Genomic DNA, 23017 nt, shown 5'->3' with positions numbered 1-23017 from the left:
TGAAAATAAATTAATTTCATAAGATGAAAGTGAAATTTAAATCTCGTAAAACAAAAGAAATATATAAATATAAAACTCACGTCATTCTGCATGCAAATAAATCAGGAGCATTTGCAGCACCAACGCGTGAAAGAATTTCAATAATAATTTCAGTAGGAAGGGAATGAACAATGTTAGGCTTCTTTGCATTTGGGAATCCCATGTTAGAGAGTGTGAGAATGAAAAAATCGAAATTTTATTTTGGAGGGTGTATTTTGGTTAAATGAAATGTAAAAACTATGCATGTATATTTAGATATATATATATATAACATTCATAAAAAAGGCATGCTTAGAGAAAATGAAAAGATGTGTCTTTGGGAATAATATTTGAGACAATGGAAAGTCAGAAATTAAAATCTAATCATAGCAACATTTCGTAACTGCCAAATATCTATGTATATGCCAATTAATGCTATTTTAATAATATAGATTATTAGGAAATTCATAAAAAAAAAAATTCAAAATCGGTTTTTATTTTTTGTAAAAAACAGGCGGCAGTATTAATGTAAACGTTTGGTAATTATCAATTTTCTAACCGGAATATATAAATCTGTATATATATTATATATATTTACATTATTATAAATGGTTGTGTCTTTTGGCAATAATATTTGACAAAATGGAAAGTCACTACTTATTGGCAACACCTACCAAATTTCGTAACTGTCAAATATAAAACTACCCAATTAGTGCACTATGTAATATAGGAAATTTTTTCTAAATTCAATTACAAAATTGACGCCAGTTATATTTTTTTATTAAGAACGTGACTAATAATTGTATATGGTTGTTTTATATATACGTCCAATATTAATTATTGCACTAACTTAGTTTATTATTTTAAGTGTTTGGTAATAAATCAAATTTATAAATGGAATATATAAATACGATTACATATAATATATATATAGATATGATGCTTTATTGGTATTAACTTTTCATTCTATTATGATTTAAGACATAAACAAGTGCTCGAATTATATAATTAATAACGCATAACAAAAAGTAGTAAACTTACATTATAATTGAAACACTTTGTAACTAAGAAAATTAAAATAACAAATAAAATATAGAAAAGTTTATATTTTGTGATCCATTTGGTTGCTATAAGTAGGCAACTTGCAAGTAAATTGATAAGCACACTCTTCCGCCCAGTAAACGTGTGTAACATCCACAACTTTATGAACTTTAGATTTAAAACATAGCAATGTCGCTTCAAGTACGAAAACATATGCATCTCCAATATGAGAGAACAGTTTGGTCCGTATGTTGTCCATGTATTTAACCTACAAAAAACAATTATTAGCGATAATGCGAAATTTATATTACAAAGTTGTAGTTGTATCATAGAAGATTATAATATTAACATACATACCTCTTCAGTTCGTTTTGGTAGATCGAGAGTGGACAATTGTAATATAAAACATATTTGCTTGTGAGATAGTCCAACACTTAATGACCCACTTATATCCTTTATTTTGATATGCATGAATACGGAATTCGAACTATTGACTTTATTAATATCATCTATTCTCCCAACAACCCTACACTTGCATCCCTACAATGAAAGAATGAATTTAATTTACATATCTATATAAATATAACAAACGAATTTAAGATATTATAAAGTAAATATAGATACGACGTACTCCGTTGTATTTGTGAAACTCAGAAATGGATAAACGCATTGAATTCGAGATGCATAGTAATCTATTGAGCGGAAGAGAAGTCTTATTTATCCATAGTGTCTTGTGTCGGACAAATTGATCGTTACGAAACCTAATTAACCCAATCAAAACATGTATTTAAGAGAACACGTTAAGTTGCGCATGGTTGAAAAAATGATCAAATCGCATGTAAGTATACATAGTAGCTTACCACTGTTTTAGTTTGCTTGCAATCTTTGTCCTAGGATTGATCATGATTTGTGTGTTTTCAACAGATTGCAAATAAATGCCTATGAAATGTAGTAAAAATCATACGTAATTCAAATACAGAATTTGAACATATGTTACCTAAATAATACAATTTTCATGCTTACCGTCGTCATTTTTCAAAACCAATCCTCTTGCTAAAACAACCACAGCGTCTTGTAATAGGTCAGAACTTAATTGTTGTAAATGGTCAAAAAAATTGTCGACAACACATAGTTTCATAGCAGTATAACTGATATAAGTAGAAACAATGAATCAATATATTAATTATGGCAAGAAAAACGAAAATAACTACAATTACATGTAATATAAATCACGAAATTATAAAATTACCTCTTTCAATTAGTATGATATATTGTTTTTTGCTTTGTTGATTAATTTTTGATTGAACACGTCCCATATAGATGAGTACTCCAACAACACCTAACATGTCATTTTTTAGAATTACACATTTACGAATATTGTCTATTTGACATGCATATAAATTTATGATACTAATAATACTAAACGTGGACAAAAATAAAGAAAAAATCAAACAGAACAAAGAGGCGAAAATTGCTATATTGTGATAAAAAATCGAAAAATTGATTTATTTAACCTACAATGAAACGATTTCTTATTTACTTGGGGCTTCATGTAACAATTTTTTTGTTTTTTAGAACTACAATGTGATAAAAAATCGAAAAAGGATTTATTTAGGCTACAATGTTTTAACAGAATGTAAAAAAGTAAGGTTTAAAAAAATACGTGTGGAAATAATAATATGGAGTATATATATATATATACCTATTTCCTTATTTTGAACGCGAACTTGCCTCATCAAAGAATTTAATAGTGTTAACTCATTTTTTCGCAGCTTATTCACATGAGGATCCATTTCACAAAAGAGAATAAAACAACTTTTTTGTATGTTCAATATATATAAGAAAAAAGTATGTGTTGATTGAAATCACTTAATTTCGGAATCAATAAAAAAAAAATCACTGGAATATTTCGTTTCAAAATTGCTAAATATAAATGTTCGTAATTAGTGTTTTAATGCTTATGTTTGGTAACAAATAAATATATTAAAAGGTAAATCAAATCAAAATCTTGATAATTTCTTTTCTTTATTGTTAAAAGTAATAAGATCCGGAAAAAGGTAATAAGATATGTTCATTGTTAGATCGAAATATAAAAACTGATTACGTTAGATTTTAATTTGTAGTCACGTTTTATTTATAGATCCGGAAAAAAAAATCGTGATAATTTCTTTTTCTTTATTGAACTTAATTAATGACAATGATAACTAAAGAGATACACATAGTACATATTTAAAATTAATTACTATGAAATTTCACTTAATTAATTTAGTCATGTAATGCAAGACTTTTGCTGTAATAAACAAAATTCATGACCATCAAAAATAAAAAGAGATATGGAATACATAGTTAATACGGAAATGCAAAAACAATACATGAGATAAACTTGAATAACACCACCTAAACTTGAATACTTTTTTTTCTTGAAGACATAACCTCAGCTTTTCATCCCCAATCGTTGAACACGTTTAAGTACATTAATCATTTATTAGGGAATCCAAATACTGAACTCTTTCCTTTGCTTCTATTGTTGCAAGTTAATCTTATTACGAAAGGAGATAATCATACCAACATAACCCATGGTTTCCACTTCATCTTCATCATCTAATTTCTCTAGTGCTTTTAGAGATTTCGAAATCTCCTCATCAATGGCAGACCATGCTTCAAAAAATTCATACATAGACTCGTTAATATCATTGACATGTTTTGCAACTCTAGGATCCATTTAATGAAATAAGTTGTTTTTGAGAAATTTGAAGGATAATTAGCTTTGATTTTTAAAACCGTTTTGATGGATTGGAAGCAAGAGGGGTTGAAAAAACCGGATTTTGCAATCTATTATATAGGCAAAAAATTTATCATTTAATGTATTGCATGCATTAGGTGGTAGATAATATTTAATGGCTTGCATGCATTGGTTGGTATTTAAAAGCTTGAATTTATTACATGTATTAATCACCAACCATGAGTTTTTTTTTTATATTAATATGACTACATTAATGTTTCACAAGAGAATTAACATACATGATTAAAACACGTATATATTTATATTAAGAATGAAAAAAAAATACAACTCTAATTGGACTTATTTTGTAATTCAACTAAGAGAATTAACATACTACATTAATATAAAAGAGTATGTAAAAAATTGCTAAATAGTCCTTGCACAATAATACAATAAAGTTTTATTTCTACTTAATTGAAGAAGATTTCCGTCGACCAAATTCAATTCTTCGAAACACTCATCGCACACTTTATGAATCCTTGGAGGAACAGTGTGTAGGTAGTACAACATCATGTTATCACAATCCAAGTGTACCCTAAACCGAGGTTTTGATGAAATAACGTCTTCAATAGTATCCCATATAGGCGAATCATAACATATATCATGCGTGAATTCTTTTGATACCTTATGACTCAAAAGACGACCCGAACGAAATAGTGTTAACACCATTGCATCAACATCAAAAAAATTAGAATGTGCCAATTTCGGATGCCATGTAGCTTCAATTGAGGTGCATTGATTTTCACATGGGACTTCATGAATTACATCTTCAATTACGGACATATCACGTTTATGGTTATTAGATTGGTTTCTATTTAATATTTTTGTGAAGATAATCTCATAAAAACGCATGAAAAAAAATCGAACAAACTGTTTTATAGTGTGCCATGACCATCCTAAAAACGCTATTTGGAAGTTATGGATTTGGTGTGGTGTGGTGAGACAAAGCCAAAGAATCATGAATATTTATACTACATATGGCCGAGTATAATTACCATTTTAATTTTTTTTTATTATTATAGAAATGTAAATTTGTTTCCTTAATCTTGTGAAAACACCCATAAAGCTGAAAACTGAAAGCAATATCTGGGCCGTCTAAAATTATCCTGTGGACACAAGTATTTAGCTTCCTTTTTTTTTCTCTTCCTCTCTCTTGCAAACAACAATACCCAGTTCTCTTTTACCAAATATTTTCTCTCTCTTGTTGCTATCTCTTCTAGATCGTGCTAAGTGAAGTTCTTTTTGAACATTTTCCAATCTCCATTGAAGGAAGACCTCCATTGAAGGTTAAGTAAGCTTTCAAATTTTTTTTTTTCAGATTTTAGGTTTAATTGAAGATTAAGTATCTCGAAAATTTAGAATTAGGAAATCAAAATTCAATTTCGAATGAAAGTATCTCGAGATTCATGGGTTTGGAAGGGAGTTTCGATGTTTTAGAGAGAGAAAGAGAGGAGCTTACAATGTCGAGATGTGTTACTAATCTGTGCGAAATATAACGTTTGAGATTAGATTAAAGTTTCGAATGCAACGGCTGAGATGGTAAGTTTTCAATTTTCAACCTCCATTGAAGATTAAGTAAGCTTTCAATTTTAATATGAGCAAAGATTTGTAAATTAATGTGCAAAAAACAGTTAAATTGAGCAAAAACATACTGAGCAAAGTCTATGAAATTGAGCAAAAACAAGAAATGAGCAAAGTCTCTGAAAAAAAAAAAAGAAGGTTGAAAAAGATGAAGGTGGGGGATATCAAGACTTAAAAGTTACCCTTAGTTAATGTTATTGCCAACACCCTTACGAAACAAGGACTTCGAAGAAGTGATGAGTTTGTAGCTTGGTTATAACTTTTATTGTGTTCTGTTATGATGGATGATTCATGTTTATGTACCTTGGGATGTTACTCCAACCTGCACCCTTGCAGGCTCTATATTGTAAAATCTGCCTCAATGAATACAATATAAGCAAAACTCATCAAAAAAAAAAGTTAAAGTTATCCTTATAATACTCAAAGTTATCCTTATAATATTCAAAGTTACCCTAGAAGATGAAAATTAATTATGACATAATAAAGTTATTCTAAACGTACTAAAAGTTACCCTTATAATATTAAAGTTGCCCTTAAAATATATAAAGTTATCCTTAATATAATGAAGTTACCCTAAAACAGGCAAAAGTTACGCCTAAATTATATAAAGTTACCCTAAAAGTGGTAAAAGTTACCCTTGTTTTCAGTTTTCAGATTAAGAGCTATTTTCAGCGGATTCCACCCCTATATATATATATATTAATATATATATATATATATATATATATATATATATATATATATATATATATATATATATAAGAGAGAGAGAGAGAGAGAGAGAGAGAGAGAGAGAGGGGTCCTATTTTAATCTTAAAAATTGTGACCTCTTATATTTAGAAAAATGAAATTTTATTAAAAAAATTATCAAAACATGATTATATTCTTACAAATTGAATCCACGAAAACTTAAACTACTTTATTAAAATGTTAAATAAAATCTCAATATAGCTTAAAGCTATTATTAACCTCCTACATAAAACCCGAAAGGGCTGTCGTCCGATGGGTACACAAGAGCTATTCTTCTAACGCTTTTGAAGCAAATTCATCAACCAAATCTTCATATTATATGGTTTTCAAAAGATCATTCTCAATTGCTATCAAAGTTAATCTGTTAAGCCTTTCTTGTACCATGATAGACCGCAAGTAAGACTTCAACAACTTCAATTTCGAAAAGCTTCTTTCTGTAGAAACACCTGTCACAGAAATAGTCAATAAAATTCTATACACAACACTTACATTAGGAAAACAATCTATACCCTTCAAAAAATTTAATATATCAATAGGTTCCATTTTTTCTTTGGATAATATTCCTCGTAGAAAATCTAACTCCACATATAATCTTTCCCATTAATATTAGATTGATCATTATGTTTTAATGCCTCTTCAAAATTATTACAATAAGACAACAAAGTAAGATGGTCCAATGATTGTAACTTGCGCAATTTAAACAAGAATCCAAAAATACTTTCATACTCTTGATATTGTTCAAAGCTCTTTTCAAGGAAAAGAACGGCTTGATCAACAAGGTAAAAAAAGTCAGTAACTCTAATAGACTCCTCCCCAGATAGCTCAACTGATGGGGTATTTGAATTCTCATCAAAATTTCTATTTCTTCTAATTATAGTCTTTGAGGAAATATTGGCTCAATATTCATTTCAATAGTAATTCCCTTAGCATTATCGAAGGCATTATAAAAGCCAGTTTCTCTATATCCTTCAAAAAATGATATTAGCCCCTTTATTTTTTCCATAGCAACATCAATAAGTATATATTTTGATTGTAAGAGCTTGTTAACCATATTAATTGCCGATAATATATCTCAAACCAAATAATTATTGCCAGTAAGAACTCAAAATCACCAAGCTCATTTGTCGCTAAGGATTTAACTTCACTTTTTATTTTAGAATCAAGATCATTTTCTGATACTTCAAGTAAAACTTCTCTAAAATATGAGATCTTATAGCTCTAACACTATCTACACGACCCTCCCAACGAGTGGATGACAATAACTTTGGGGTCAATCCTTTTACATTATCTTTCAAAATTTGCCACCTTTTAGTAGAATTTGTAAAAACTTCAAAAAAATCTTTAGCTTTACCACATGAGTTAGCTATATCACATAATGCTAAATTAAGACTATGACAACCACAAGGAGTATAAAATGCTCTCGGATTAATGTCTAAAAACTTCTTTTGAACACCTTGATGTTTTCCTTTCATAGTTGATCCATTATCATATTCTTGTCCTCGTGCATCAAATATGTTAATATCAAGATTTTTCAGCTCGCTTTATAAAACATTAAAAAGTCCTTGGCCAGTTATATCATTCACATTTAAAAATCCTAAAAAAGATTTCTCAATGCTAACATAATTTAAAGAAACATCAACATATCTTATTATCAAAGATATTTGTTGTTGGTGGCTAACATCGGGTGTACAATCGAGTATCACAGAGAAATATTTTGCTTGTTTGATTTTTTTAATGATTTCAGTTTTAATTGCACAAGCAACCAAAAGTATTAACTCGTTTTGGATGTTATGGCCAACATAATGCAAGTGAACACGTCATTTGTAACACGTCTTCTATGTTCTTGAACAACATGGTCAAACTCTGCTAACATTTCAATTAAACCCAAAAAGTTACCATTGCTATTTTGGTACAATTTCTCTTTAGAACCCCGAAAGGCCAAATTATGTTTAGCAAGGAATTTCACTATTGAAATTATTCCTTTCAAAACATTCTTCCAGTGCTCTTTCTTTTTTTCAATTAGATTTTGAGTTGTTTTATCTATAGCTTCATTCTTATTTCACCTCAAACGCAACTCATACCAAATAATCATATTATTAACACGTTCCATGTCTGTCTCGTGCTCTCTAAGTCTTTCACCAATATGCGCCCAATCACTAAAACCCTCATTCATCAATTGACCTCTACCAATCCCTCTTTTGAAAACCTTACAAGAAAAACAAAATACTTTATCGAGCTCTTTTGAATAGACAAGTCACTCTCTATCGCACTTTTCCTTATTAAATAAAACTCTAGTGTATAATTTAGCAGTAAATCGTCTAGAAATTTTTTCTTTAGGATCATTTACAATAGAAAGATCTCTTTTACGACCTTTCAACACTAATACATCAATCCTTTTAGAATCAAGGACATCCCTGTAATAGCCCTAATTTTAAGAACGATTAATTAAAAGCTAATTATAATTATTAAGTTAATTATGTTTCGATTATTATTATTTATTAAAATTGGAATGTGATTTTATTTGTTGTATTGCAATATTTTTGTTATATAAATACTATAGAGTCATTGTTATTAAATATATTTTTGGGTTTCAAATATCCAAAATGAGTTGGTATTTTTCCAAATGAAAGCTGAAGTAGATTTCTTTGTATAACCTTTTATTTTGTCGGTTGTTTTTGGAAGATGTTACTCCAATATTTTTCCCTTATTGTCGGTTGAATTCAGTAAGGAACAAAACCCAAAACCCTTCTCTTATGTGTTTGGCGGTGAACAGAATCAAACCCAAACCCCTTGAAAAAAAAAACCCCCCGAAGGCCCAAACCCATTCTCTCTCCTCCCATCAGACTCTCGGTTTCTCACTCCCTCACTTGCGTCGCGTCTCGCCGGCGTTCTCCGAGGCTGCCGGAGATTCGCACCACTCTCTTCTCCTCTATTTCGTTGTTGTTACAGTTGTCCGTGGGTGTCGTCTTACGTCGCTGCTCTTCGTGCGTCGCACCAAGACCGCCGACTGTGCCGGAGCTTTCCTCGTCGGCTCGCGTTGCTGCTGGTGTCGTTGTTGTTCGGTTTCCGTCGTCACCTCCCCTGCCTTATTTTCTCTCCCCGGCTCGAGTGTGTTGTTGCAGGTGTCGTGGCTCGACGCCACTTTTCTCTCTCCTCTGTCGCTCGTCGGTTTCCGCCGTTGTGCAGAAGCTTCGAAACCCCCGTAGCCTTATGTGTTCGTGGCTGGGGCTGTGTTCTTCGCTGCTCACAAGAGCAGAGGTACACCCACACCTCTTTGTTTCCCTTTTGAAATTCTGATTAAGCACAAGTGTAATTATCCTTGTTGGTTTGTGTAAGTTGAACCTAAATTAGATTTTACTAAGTTAATCTAGAATTGGATTCTTGTTTCATTCAAGATTTGATTATGATTATGGAATATTAGTTTAAAGTGGAGATTATAATGGTTGTTGTTGCTCCACTGTTGTTGTTATTACTGTGGTTGATTATGTGAATAGCTATATTAAACGATTGTGTTTAAATTAGAAAGCCAATGATGTTGTTGAAATGTTTTTGTTATTATGGCCGTTGTGTTGTTGCTGCGTGGTCGTTGTTGTCACTGTGTTGTCGTTATTGTTGTGTGGTGTTGAACTTGTGGTGGTGGTGGTGGTTAGTGTTGCGATAATTATAGTTGATGTTGCTGGATTAGTTTTGTGGCGAATTGATATATCAACTTGATTTGTATTTATGTTGGTTGATTGATCAAGTATGGCACTTTGGTTGTGAATTGGTTGCGACAAACTCAAATTGGAGTAGCTCCTTCACTTTATTAATAAACATAGTTGATTTGTTGTTGGATGTGGTAAAGAAGTATGATTAGAAATTCTTAAGTTAGCTCAATAAAAGTTACTAGTTTCATTTGATTAATGGGAAGCTTTATTCTAGTTACATTAAATAGTGAGTTATACAATTAGATTAATATTCTTAATTAGAAATTGCCATTAAGATTTATGGATGGTTTGTATTAACTAAGTTAGTCGAAATGGGTTTATATTTCGGAAATCAGTGGGAGTAGTTCCCGAGTATCATTAATGTTGTGGTGTTGATGATTGTTAACTAAGGAAATTGAACAAGTTGAGTTATGTGCGTCATTGAATTAATAGGATTTAAAAGCTATGACTTAGTAAGGGTAATGTAAGTTCCTTTGGTCCTAATGATAGTAGAATGTTGTTAATCTTTCTACGGTTATCGTATTGCCATGAATAGTAATAATTTCAGTTTATTATTCTTGGTAAGTTAAAAGTATCACGATTAAGAAGTTCTTAATATATATATAGATTAGCCAATGACTATTTGTATAACTTTTAAGAAGGAATTGGTTATGTCAGTTCAGTTAACTAAAGAAAGAAAAAGGATTAATTAAGTATTGATAATATCAAGATTGTTAGAAGTAAACTCTATTGCAAGGTCCATCTCCTATTATAATCGAGTTAATGTGATGAGGGAATACCCTATAAACGGCTTAATGTAGTAAAGTTAGAACACTATTTATAATTTACTAAAAGGGAGTTGAGATGTCTACTCTTTTGGTAATACTTGCTAAATAAAGTTGGTAGTTCAGTACGCTATTCCTATGATGGTTATAAGGCAAAACATTATCCACTTCTTTGTTTCATGATTGAAAGTTGAGTTAATCAAGGTTAACTTGTAAGAGATTCGGTTTGATTGACTTTTAATAAAGGATGTGAGTTGGTTGGAGCTGGGAATAGTTCTAATATAATTGACCAATCTTGATGAAATGGAGAGTATTGAAGTAACTTACCTAGTAATGTTTCAAGGATGCGTTTTATAAAGAATTTCCGTTTAATGACTATAGATGGAGTAAAGTAATAAAGTCAGATTATCAGATTAGTATCTACTAGTTAATAATGGTGCTTGAGTTCAACTACGTAGTAACTATAAGTTCTGAAATACCTTAAAGAGGCCTCGAATATATATTTGAGTAGTACACTAAGGACATGAATTGGACTTGGCATTATGTGATTGTGAGTACACTATTGTGAGTGGATTCATCGTTGATTTTGTAAATAGTGTTTAACTAATAGTAACTACCTCATATCAATATTGTCGTAAGAACCTCAAGTTGGGATGTTTAAGTTAACACTCCCTAGTTAATTCTAGGTGAGAGACCTATTGCTAGTATGGTTGATGTTTGATAATCATTAGTATCATTATTGAGACGAGTCTACATGGATATCGGTAAAGTGAAAAAGAATATGAACTATCTATATGCAAAAGTATGTGATGTGTGGAATTGGGTTAGTAACTCTCGCTAGTTAAATCTAGCTGAGAGACCTATTGTCACTATGGTTGGGTATTTTACATAATATGATTGGTTACTTGTGTGGTAAGTATGTTTGGTAATTGTAATTGAGTTGAATCGAAATGCATAACTATATTGACCTCGAAATACTTAAGCGATTATAACTCTCTAAGAGAAAGCCTTGCTTGTTGTTCAATGATTGTCAAGGATTACTATAACTATGGAATAGTTCTAAGAATGATGATTGAGTTATGAACGATAATCGAAAGAATCTGAAAGGGGAAAGTAGCCTCGTCTGAGTCGACGGATGAGGTGACATGAACAGTGCCCCATGGACTGTGAACCTTGGGGGCCCCACAGGGAAACCTGCCCATTGCTCTGTGGGGCGATAATCGGGCGTTATATCAGGTAATGTGAAACCTGTGGATGGCTGATGAAATCAGCGGAAAAATGTACTCCGGACTAGTCGCGGTTATTGGCCAAAAGTAAAGTGAATGGTTGGGTGACGACCCCCACTGTCGGAGTGTAAGCTTTGTCTCCTCCGCCGCGTTCTCTTTCCCCCTGGTTAAAAAGGAATGTCATTTCAAAGTATGAAAGTTATATCGATAATGGATTCCCGATAAGGAATCATATCGTGGTAAGTTGTTTCGATATCGGATTCCCGATAAGGAATCATATCAGGTAAGTAATGAATGTTTATTCAGTATATGAATATGAATATCGATATTAGTTTCCGAATAAGGAGGCATATCATGGTAAGTTGAAAAGTCGACTAGATGAGAATATAGAAACATGTCAGTGCTAGAGATTCACCTTATGGTGTTTGTTACCATGTGATTGATGATATATTATGAAACGTGTAATTAAAAAAGTAATATATACGTTCAATAAGAATATTGCTGCTAAGCATGCTATGATTGGTATGATTGTTGAACTTATGTGGATTGCGTGAGAGTTGATTTTAAGTAAAAGCCACCAAAGCATGTGTTACTCTTATTTACGGGTTTAGTACTCAGCTTTGCTGATGTGTGTACATTGTTTTGTCATTTCTGTGGCCTGTCACTTGGTGGGTGGCAGTATCTTATATGTTTCAGGTTGAAGCCGTGAGTTATTCTTTTGCAAGCTGAAGCTAATACAAGTGGAGCAGTATTATAGTTGCTATCGAAGTGAGGACGCTTGACTTTGTAATAGTTAATTGTTTATTTTCTATAATTTATTTCTACATTTAAGAGTCGCTAGTTAGTGCTCCTAATTCTCTATTGGTTGTTGCTCCGCGAAAGCGTTGAGATTGTTGAGCTTTGGGATTTGGAAATATTTTATAAATTGAAATTGCAACAGGTTCATATTATTTCTCGCTTTAGCGTTGTCCTATTTTCAAAGGAAACTCTGCCGGATTTTCTGTAGAAATTCATGAGAATAGAGTCTGAGAATCAGAGCATAGTTATAATAGTTAATTTATTTGAATAGAGTTGGGAATTGAGTTCCATACTCTCCGATATAGTTCGGTGAGTGTGATGGTAATAGTTCGGGTTATCTCGACCAGAGTTTCTTTCGCTGTGCTTAATCTTCTGTAAGCTGGTCGGGAGAATCCGGGCTGTTACAAGTGGTATCAGAGCTTGAGTAGATTTTAGACACGCTGTGATCTCCATATCATAGTGTAAGGGTTGGAAATAGGTTTAATGGATTGACTAAAGAGTTAGTTATAAATGAATCAAGCCGTATGAGAGTTTGCGCTTACGCGTGCACTATATGAATCCATTTATTTGAATGGGTATTAAGTTTGTGTATATTTGCTAATAAGTATATTATTAACTTATTATGACTTGATTGTTCTTGGTATTATTTACTTAAAAGTGTGTATTTCGAGAAAAACTTACTTGATTTGCTTCATTAAATGAATTTCAAACGAGATCTCGGCAAATGAGATGATTGAAATCCAATGCCAACAAGTTTGCCCCTTTTGCTCTTTGCTCCTTGATATTGTGAGTCAAGTCGAAGTAGAGATTTTCTTTCCTCCTTGATTTCGTGAATCAAGTTGAAGTAGAGAACCAAAAGATGATGGTATGTAGAATGGAGGCTGGATGCCTAATGTCTTTAGAGTTTGAGATTTTGGTTTTCTGAGAATTATTGTTTGCAAGTTTCGAGGACGAAACTTTTGATAAGGGCGGTAGTATGTAATAGCCCTAATTTTAAGAACGATTAATTAAAAGCTAATTATAATTATTAAGTTAATTATGTTTCGATTATTATTATTTTATTAAAATTGGAATGTGATTTTATTTGTTGTATTGCAATATTTTTGTTATATAAATACTATAGAGTCATTGTTATTAAATATATTTTTGGGTTTCAAATATCCAAAATGAGTTGGTATTTTTTCCAAATGAAAGCTAATAGATTTCTTTGTATAACCTTTTATTTTGTCGGTTGTTTTTGGAAGATGTTACTCCAATATTTTCCCTTATTGTCTAATTCAGTAAGAACAAAACCCAAAACCCTTCTCTTATGTGTTTGGCGGTGAACAGAATCAAACCCAAACCCCTTGAAAAAAAAACCCCCGAAGGCCCAAACCCATTCTCTCTCCTCCATCAGACTCTCGGTTCTCACTCCCTCACTTGCATCGCTCTCGCCGTCTCCGAGGCTGCCGGAGATTCGCACCACTCTCTTCTCCTCTATTTCGTTTGTTGTTACAGTTGTCCGTGGGTGTCGTCTTACGTCGCTGCTCTTCGTGCGTCGCACCAAGACCGCCGACTTTGCCGGAGCTTTCCTCGTCGGCTCGCGTTGCTGCTGGTGTCGTTGTTGTTCGGTTTCCGTCGTCACCTCCCCTGCCTTGTTTTCTCTCCCCTGCTCGAGTGTGTTGCTGCAGGTGTCGTGGCTCGACGCCACTTTTCTCTCTCCTCTGTCGCTCGTCGGTTTCCGCCGTTGTGCAGAAGCTTCGAAACCCCCGTAGCCTTATGTGTTCGTGGCTGGGGTTGTGTTCTTCGCTGCTCACAAGAGCAGAGGTACACCCACACCTCTTTGTTTCCCTTTTGAAATTCTGATTAAGCACAAGTGTAATTATCCTTGTTGGTTTGTGTAAGTTGAACCTAAATTAGATTTTACTAAGTTAATCTAGAATTGGATTCTTGTTTCATTCAAGATTTGATTATGATTATGGAATATTAGTTTAAAGTGGAGATTATAATGGTTGTTGTTGCTCCACTGTTGTGTTATTACTGTGGTTGATTATGTGAATAGCTATATTAAACGATTGTGTTTAAATTAGAAAGCCAATGATGTTGTTGAAATGTTTTTTATTATGGCCGTTGTGTTGTTGCTGCGTGGTCGTTGTTGTCACTGTGTTGTCTTATTGTTGTTGGTGTTGAACTTGTGGTGGTGGTGGTGGTTAGTGTTGCGATAATTATAGTTGATGTTGCTGGATTAGTTTTGTGGCGAATTGATATATCAACTTGATTTGTATTTATGTTGGTTGATTGATCAAGTATGGCACTTTGGTTGTGAATTGGTTGCGACAAACTCAAATTGGAGTAGCTCCTTCACTTTATTATAAACATAGTTGATTTGTTGTTGGATGTGGTAAAGAAGTATGATTAGAAATTCTTAAGTTAGCTCAATAAAAGTTACTAGTTTCATTTGATTAATGGGAAGCTTTATTCTAGTTACATTAAATAGTGAGTTATACAATTAGATTAATATTCTTAATTAGAAATTCCATTAAGATTTATGGGATGGTTTGTATTAACTAAGTTAGTCGAAATGGTTTATATTCGGAAATCAGTGGGAGTAGTTCCCGAGTATCATTAATGTGTTGTTGATGATTGTTAACTAAGGAAATTGAACAAGTTGAGTTATGTGCGTCATTGAATTAATAGGATTTAAAAGCTATGACTTAGTAAGGGTAATGTAAGTTCCTTTGGTCCTAATGATAGTAGAATGTTGTTAATCTTTCTACGGTTATCGTATTGCCATAATAGTATATAATTTCAGTTTATTATTCTTGGTAATTAAAAGTATCACGATTAAGAAGTTCTTAATATATATATAGATTAGCCAATGACTATTTGTATAACTTTTAAGAAGGAATTGGTTATGTCAGTTCAGTTAACTAAAGAAAGAAAAAGGATTAATTAAGTATTGATAATATCAAGATTGTTAGAAGTAAACTCTATTGCAAGGTCCATCTCCTATTATAATCGAGTTAATGTGATGAGGGAATACCCTATAAACGGCTTAATGTAGTAAAGTTAGAACACTATTTATAATTTACTAAAAGGGAGTTGAGATGTCTACTCTTTTGGTAATACTTGCTAAATAAAGTTGGTAGTTCAGTACGCTATTCCTATGATGGTTATAAGGCAAAACATTATCCACTTCTTTGTTTCATGATTGAAAGTTGAGTTAATCAAGGTTAACTTGTAAGAGATTCGGTTTGATTGACTTTTAATAAAGGATGTGAGTTGGTTGGAGCTGGGAATATTCTAATATAATTGACCAATCTTGATGAAATGGAGAGTATTGAAGTAACTTACCTAGTAATGTTTCAAGGATGCGTTTTATAAAAATTTCCGTTTTAATGACTATAGATGGAGTAAAGTAATAAAGTCAGATTATCATATTAGTTCTTCTATAGTTAATAATGGTGCTTGAGTTCAACTACGTAGTAACTATAAGTTCTGAAATACCTTAAAGAGGCCTCGAATATATATTTGAGTAGTACACTAAGGACATGAATTGGACTTGGCATTATGTGATTGTGAGTACACTATTGTGAGTGGATTCATCGTTGATTTTGTAAATAGTGTTTAACTAATAGTAACTACCTCATATCAATATTGTCGTAAGAACCTCAAGTTGGGATGTTTAAGTTAACACTCCCTAGTTAATTCTAGGTGAGAGACCTATTGCTAGTATGGTTGATGTTTGATAATCATTAGTATCATTATTGAGACGAGTCTACATGGATATCGGTAAAGTGAAAAAGAATATGAACTATCTATATGCAAAAGTATGTGATGTGTGGAATTGGGTTAGTAACTCTCGCTAGTTAAATCTAGCTGAGAGACCTATTGTCACTATGGTTGGGTATTTTACATAATATGATTGGTTACTTGTGTGGTAAGTATTTTGGTAATTGTAATTGAGTTGAATCGAAATGCATAACTATATTGACCTCGAAATACTTAAGCGATTATAACTCTCTAAGAGAAAGCCTTGCTTGTTGTTCAATGATTGTCAAGGATTACTATAACTAGGAATAGTTCTAAGAATGATGATTGAGTTATGAACGATAATCGAAAGAATCTGAAAGGGGAAAGTAGCCTCGTCTGAGTCGACGGATGAGGTGACATGAACAGTGCCCCATGGACTGTGAACCTTGGGGGCCCCACAGGGAAACCTGCCCATTGCTCTGTGGGGCGATAATCGGGCGTTATATCAGGTAATGTGAAACCTGTGGATGGCTGATGAAATCAGCGGAAAAATGTACTCCGGACTAGTCGCGGTTATTGGCCAAAAGTAAAGTGAATGGTTGGGTGACGACCCCCACTGTCGGAGTGTAAGCTTTGTCTCCTCCGCCGCGTTCTCTTTCCCCCTGGTTAAAAAGGAATGTCATTTCAAAGTATGAAAGTTATATCGATAATGGATTCCCGATAAGGAATCATATCGTGGTAAGTTGTTTCGATATCGGATTCCCGATAAGGAATCATATCAGGTAAGTAATGAATGTTTATTCAGTATATGAATATGAATATCGATATTAGTTTCCGAATAAGGAGGCATATCATGGTAAGTTGAAAAGTCGACTAGATGAGAATATAGAAACATGTCAGTGCTAGAGATTCACCTTATGGTGTTTGTTACCATGTGATTGATGATATATTATGAAACGTGTAATTAAAAAAGTAATATATACGTTCAATAAGAATATTGCTGCTAAGCATGCTATGATTGGTATGATTGTTGAACTTATGTGGATTGCGTGAGAGTTGATTTTAAGTAAAAGCCACCAAAGCATGTGTTACTCTTATTTACGGGTTTAGTACTCAGCTTTGCTGATGTGTGTACATTGTTTTGTCATTTCTGTGGCCTGTCACTTGGTGGTGGCAGTATCTTATATGTTTCAGGTTGAAGCCGTGAGTTATTCTTTTGCAAGCTGAAGCTAATACAAGTGGAGCAGTATTATAGTTGCTATCGAAGTGAGGACGCTTGACTTTGTAATAGTTAATTGTTTATTTTCTATAATTTATTTCTACATTTAAAAGTCGCTATTTAATGCTCCTGATTCTCTATTGGTTGTTGCTCCGCGAAAGCGTTGAGATTGTTGAGCTTTGGGATTTGGAAATATTTTATAAATTGAAATTGCAACAGGTTCATATTATTTCTCGCTTTAGCGTTGTCCTATTTTCAAAGGAAACTCTGCCGGATTTTCTGTAGAAATTCATGAGAATAGAGTCTGAGAATCAGAGCATGTTATAATAGTTAATTTATTTGAATAGAGTTGGGAATTGAGTTCCATACTCTCCGATATAGTTCGGTGAGTGTGATGGTAATAGTTCGGGTTATCTCGACCAGAGTTTCTTTCGCTGTGCTTAATCTTCTGTAAGCTGGTCGTGAGAATCCGGGCTGTTACAATCCCGATTTCTTGAATCAAATATATCAAACAAAGGTTCAAATGGGGTTTCTTGCTTTTGATTATCATCACTATTATCCTCCATATCCTCATCATAGTCATTGTTAGAAACAACATTTTGATTATCCAAATTATCATTTTCAATAGGCACACCACCTCTATTTTTCGAGTCCACATTTTAATTCTCCATATCAACATTATCGTTAATAACCTCATTTTCAAGAACTTCATCATTTACCTTCTCAATATTTTGATTATCAACATGAATATGAGCCTCCTTTATAATAAATTTATCAAGAGCTCCTCTTTGGAATTGAGTTAACTCCTCAAGCCCTTTTTTTTTCTTACGTTTTTCATATCCAGATTCATACTTTCTAGTTTTAGGAGGCATAGGAAAAAAAACAACTAAGGTATAAATCACACAATCGACAATTTAAGACGTGAGTAAAAGTGAAAAAAAAGGAGCGAAACAACCTCACAATTAAGCAATAATACTTCAATTTGTGACAAATATTCCCCAATTAATCAATTATTAACCAATGATTTCAACCTAAAAAATTAAAGAAAAAAATCTCATTAAAATATACACATGGCATTAATCCTTAAAATATTACTTTTATATTACAAAATTACACAAAGCCACTAAGTGAGTAAAACTTTTACCTGCTGCTACCACATCTAGTAATCATCTTCTTCACGTCATATGAAGCAAATAGCAATTAGTCTACTGCAATAGAAAATTCCAACCATTTCAAACCAAAAATTAAACAAAAAAAAATGATGATTGATAAACACAATCGAATAACTAATGAATGATAATGTATTAGTGCAGATATTTATAATTCACTTTTATCTCATACTCTCGTCTATCTGATTTCTTCAAAGTTCGACTTCAACCATACGTTGAGATTGATGACGGAGAAACAGAACTATAGAAAGAGAAGGTATCTTCACTCTTTTGGTTTCTTCTTCCTCCCCAAATATCCACAAATAAAAAAATAACAAAAAGTTGAAGGTATGAATTTCAATTTCTTTTGTCTCAAAATTAGTTGATAATTAATGAAAAAAGAGAAATGAGTTGGAAATATATAAGAGTGAAAAAATTAGCCGTTAATTGAAGATTGAAAGGAGAAATTAGAATTGATATTTTCATATTCTCTGTAACGGTTGATAAGGAATGAGTGAGAGAATTTCGAAAAGTTGTTAAGAGAAATTAAGAAATTAGAAGATTTTCAAAAGATAAAAAATTTGGAAAATTGGAAAGAGAAATTAGGGGAATTTAGAGAAGAACGTGCGATGTGTGTTTAGTTGAGAAGAACTGCATTGAAGAATACGTTTTTTTAAACTGGGCTGCAATATTTGGGCCCTCAAATTTCGGGGGCCTATGCTGATGGTCTGTTTGCACAGGCCATTGACCGGCCCTGTATATATATTGGGGTGAGATCACATGAGAATACTCCTTGTATGAGAAATGAAAATGAATCTCAACCACACGATTGGATTAGGGTTACAACACTTGTTCATTAGAGTTATACTAATTTTTGGAGTTACATCACTTAGGGTGCGTTCTATTCAACTTATTGGACCTGAACTTATTGGAACTTATCTGAACAGAACTTATTGAACCTGAACTGAACTTATTGGAACTTATTAAACCTGATTGGACCTGATTCAACTTATTGGACCTGATTGGACCTGATTGGAACTTATTGGACCTTATTGACCTTATTGAAACTTATTAGACCTTACTGGCCCTGATTGAAACTTATTAGACCTTATTGGACCTGATTGAAACTTATTAGACCTTATTGGACCTGATTGAAACTTATTTGACCTTATTAGACAAAAACATTGACCATGAATAACATAAATATTACCACTAACGTAAATACTACCCCTCAAAATTTTTTATGGAGTAATAATTATTATAATTCGTCCTTTAAAAAAATAATTATTAATTATCTCTTATGTTAATTATTTAACAAAAAAATTTACTATTTATATATTTGCCTATACATAACTTTCACCACTAATATATCTAATAGTTTTGTTTTGGTTTTATAAGACACTAGTAGAAAATCAAAATTTTATATCTTTCATTGTTATTAGTAACGAAAACATGTTATCTCTAGATATTTAAAGACGAATTGCAAAATATTGTAATTATAATTATTATTATTATTGTTAACCTTAATTATTTGACCATGATTATAATATTATTTAATAGCAATATGAATACTCAAATAATAGACAATAATACAAGTATAATACTATACATTGTGGTACTTTAATAAAAAATTCTAATAATAACATAATCAGCTAATAGTAATATGAATAATAAAATAATAGACATAATATAAATAAATAATAAAATAATAGACATAATACAAAGAAATAATAAAATAATAGACACTAATACAAGTATAATACTATATAATCATTGTGGTAATTTAATTAAAATTCTAATAATAACATTATCAGCTAATAGTGATATGAAATTATGAATAACAAAATAATGAACAATAATACAAATGTTTATTAAACATTGACTATTTGGACCTTATTGGACCTTATTAGACCTGATTGGAACTTGTTGGACCTTATTAGACCTGATTGGAACTTATTGCACCTGATTGGAACTTATTGGACCTTATTAGACCTTATTGGAACTTATTGCCCTTATTAGACCTTATTGCAACTTATCTGAACTTATCTGAACTTATCTGAACTTATCTGAACTTATTGGACCTGAAACTTAATTTTTTAAGTTGAACAGAACGCACCCTTACTCATAAGAGCTATATCGCGTAAAATTCATTCTCATTTCTCATGTAAGTATGCATTCTCATATGAACTCACTTATATATATATATATAAACCGACTTGCTTGGATCCGGTTCATATTAAAATTATTGTGCGCAAGGTACAGGCACGTGACACACGACAAATACTACTCACTTCCACTTTTCAAAATCTATGATTTTTCTTCTATCCTCAATATTTCCAAAATTAAATATTCTCTACATTTAAAAGTTATGCAAATTATTCTATCTCTCTTTGTATTCAAATTATTTCTCGATTTCATACAAATCCTAAATTTACGTACATCTCTTTCATAATCAAATTATTAATTCTATTTTTATTTAATAATCGTAACATTATACTGATTCGAAATTTCCTGTTTAATTGAACAATCATGGAAAATTCAAAATTTCCTTTATCACGTTACTAAATGAACATATTTTAAAGGAACCTATATTATAACAATATAATATTCCAACTTTAGTTTGATTCACAACCTTAAATCAATGAGTGGAACTATTAAGTTACTTGTTTAAACATAAGTTTACCATAATTACTATTAAATTAAATGAATTATTGTTACTATTCTAGTTACCCCAAGATATATATTATTAATAACCTTCAATAGTTGTCATTTAACTTATGAGCTAATATGAAGTCATTTTATATAACTTAAGTGTTTCTAATGTGCAATTATAATTTTAGATTGCGAGGATTAGTTTATTACTTAATATAAAATTAGTTCAAACTAGTTAAAGGTGTGAGCTAAATTAAGTGGTTTAATTAAACGAATTTGGTTCTAAGCCCAATAATTATGTTTAATTAATGTAATAAACTAGTGTGGCTCAAGAGAACACTAAATCAGTTTTAGTTAGTCTACAATGGTTTAATCTAACATTATGTAAATCTGATTTTAACCCAATAGTTATAGTGACAAAACAAAAATATATTAATTATTGAATAAGGTTTTAGGCCCAATAGCTAGGCTAACTATCAATATTAGATTTGGGCTTAACCTTCATATTAAAAATCAGAAATTAGAAACAAAGAGGTATGTATACCTCTGCTACTATGAGCAGCGAAGGACATGGAGCTTCAAGCTCCGGCGACGCTCGACACTGGGACCTGGAGAGACAAGGCGGCAGAACCGCGGTGACGGCCGTAGAATTCCGACGATGCAGCGTGCGTCTGGCAGCGCAGGTAAGAGGCGAAGCAGAGGAGGGAGCGAAGAGCAGAGTGCGGCGTAAGAGGGAGAGGACGCGAGGTGAAGGTGGAACTCCGGCGAGCTGCGGCCGTCCGGCGAGTGTCACGTAGTGACCGACGACTGTCTTGGCGTCGCGCGCGCCGGCGGCAGACGGTGGTGGTGCTGTTGTTGAACCGAAACTGAGGATAGAGAGGGGAAATTTGGGGTTTTCGTTTTGAGTTTCTTTGTGTCACCTTTTCTGGCGAATTATTGACTGAAAAATGTGGGGTTTGCAAGGTGGTTCGTAGGTGGTGGTGAAGTAAGTGATGATAGGATGGAAATTGTTGAATTGTTGTGTTGTTGGTGATGGATTTCATGGCCATTTATAGGGGAATTAAGTACACTAAATCAATAGTTGGGAGGAAGAAAATTGAAGTAAATATTTTGAATTTTTGATTTGAAAAAGCTAAGAAGATGGATTGGTGACATATTTTTGGCAGAGGAAAAGCATGGAGGATGGTGGCATGCTTGTCAAGTGGCTATGAAAGGGTAAAGAAGAAGGCAAAATTTATGGAGTGTTGACCATGAAACTTTTACTCATTTTCCCTTAATATTTTGTAACCAAAAATCAGAAAATTTCACTACTTTTTACTCTACTTTACGTGGCTTTGTAAAAGTTTGGTGAAGTGTTGGTATTTTGTGCTTTAGTGAAATAACAACAAAAACTAACCTTCTTGTTTAACTCATGAAATCATAAAATAAAAATTATCGTCACATAGATATTAACATTTTAAGTTGGTAAGCTTCATATTGTAATTCTATATTCGTTTTATTATACGTGAAACGATAAATAAAACATATTTTAACTACTCATTAAAAATTAATTATTTAACTTAAACACGTTTAAGATTTTAGGATATTACACCAATATGA

General features: G+C 32.2%; 1 protein-coding gene across 1 annotated transcript; it reads right to left on the bottom strand.

Annotated features, from left to right (window-relative positions):
• Window positions 1-1120: 1120 nt before the first annotated feature.
• LOC130590822 (uncharacterized) lies at window positions 1121-3781 on the bottom strand. Its single transcript, XM_057393384.1, has 6 exons — window positions 3714-3781; window positions 2083-2207; window positions 1920-1998; window positions 1691-1820; window positions 1417-1599; window positions 1121-1327 (listed from the first exon to the last, which is right to left on the bottom strand). The coding sequence occupies exons 1-6, from the start codon at window positions 3779-3781 to the stop codon at window positions 1121-1123; spliced, it is 792 nt and encodes a 263-aa protein (XP_057249367.1).
• Between the last annotated feature and the right edge of the window lie 19236 nt (window positions 3782-23017).

This window comes from Beta vulgaris, chromosome 3 (genome assembly GCF_026745355.1).
Source record: "Beta vulgaris subsp. vulgaris cultivar EL10 chromosome 3, EL10.2, whole genome shotgun sequence".
In the NCBI taxonomy this organism is placed as follows: Eukaryota; Viridiplantae; Streptophyta; class Magnoliopsida; order Caryophyllales; family Amaranthaceae; genus Beta; species Beta vulgaris.
This window is presented reverse-complemented; position numbering and strand designations above follow the sequence as displayed.

Bases quoted from the DNA above. Each gene is read 5' to 3' on its own strand.
- LOC130590822 (XM_057393384.1), bottom strand. From the start codon at position 3,781: ATGGATCCTAGAGTTGCAAAACATGTCAATGATATTAACGAGTCTATG. The intron at 1,600-1,690 runs GTACGTCGTATC...CTTTCATTGTAG, and splicing joins AGTTTCACAAATACAACGGA to GGATGCAAGTGTAGGGTTGT. The intron at 1,328-1,416 runs GTATGTATGTTA...TGTTTTTTGTAG, and splicing joins TACCAAAACGAACTGAAGAG to GTTAAATACATGGACAACAT.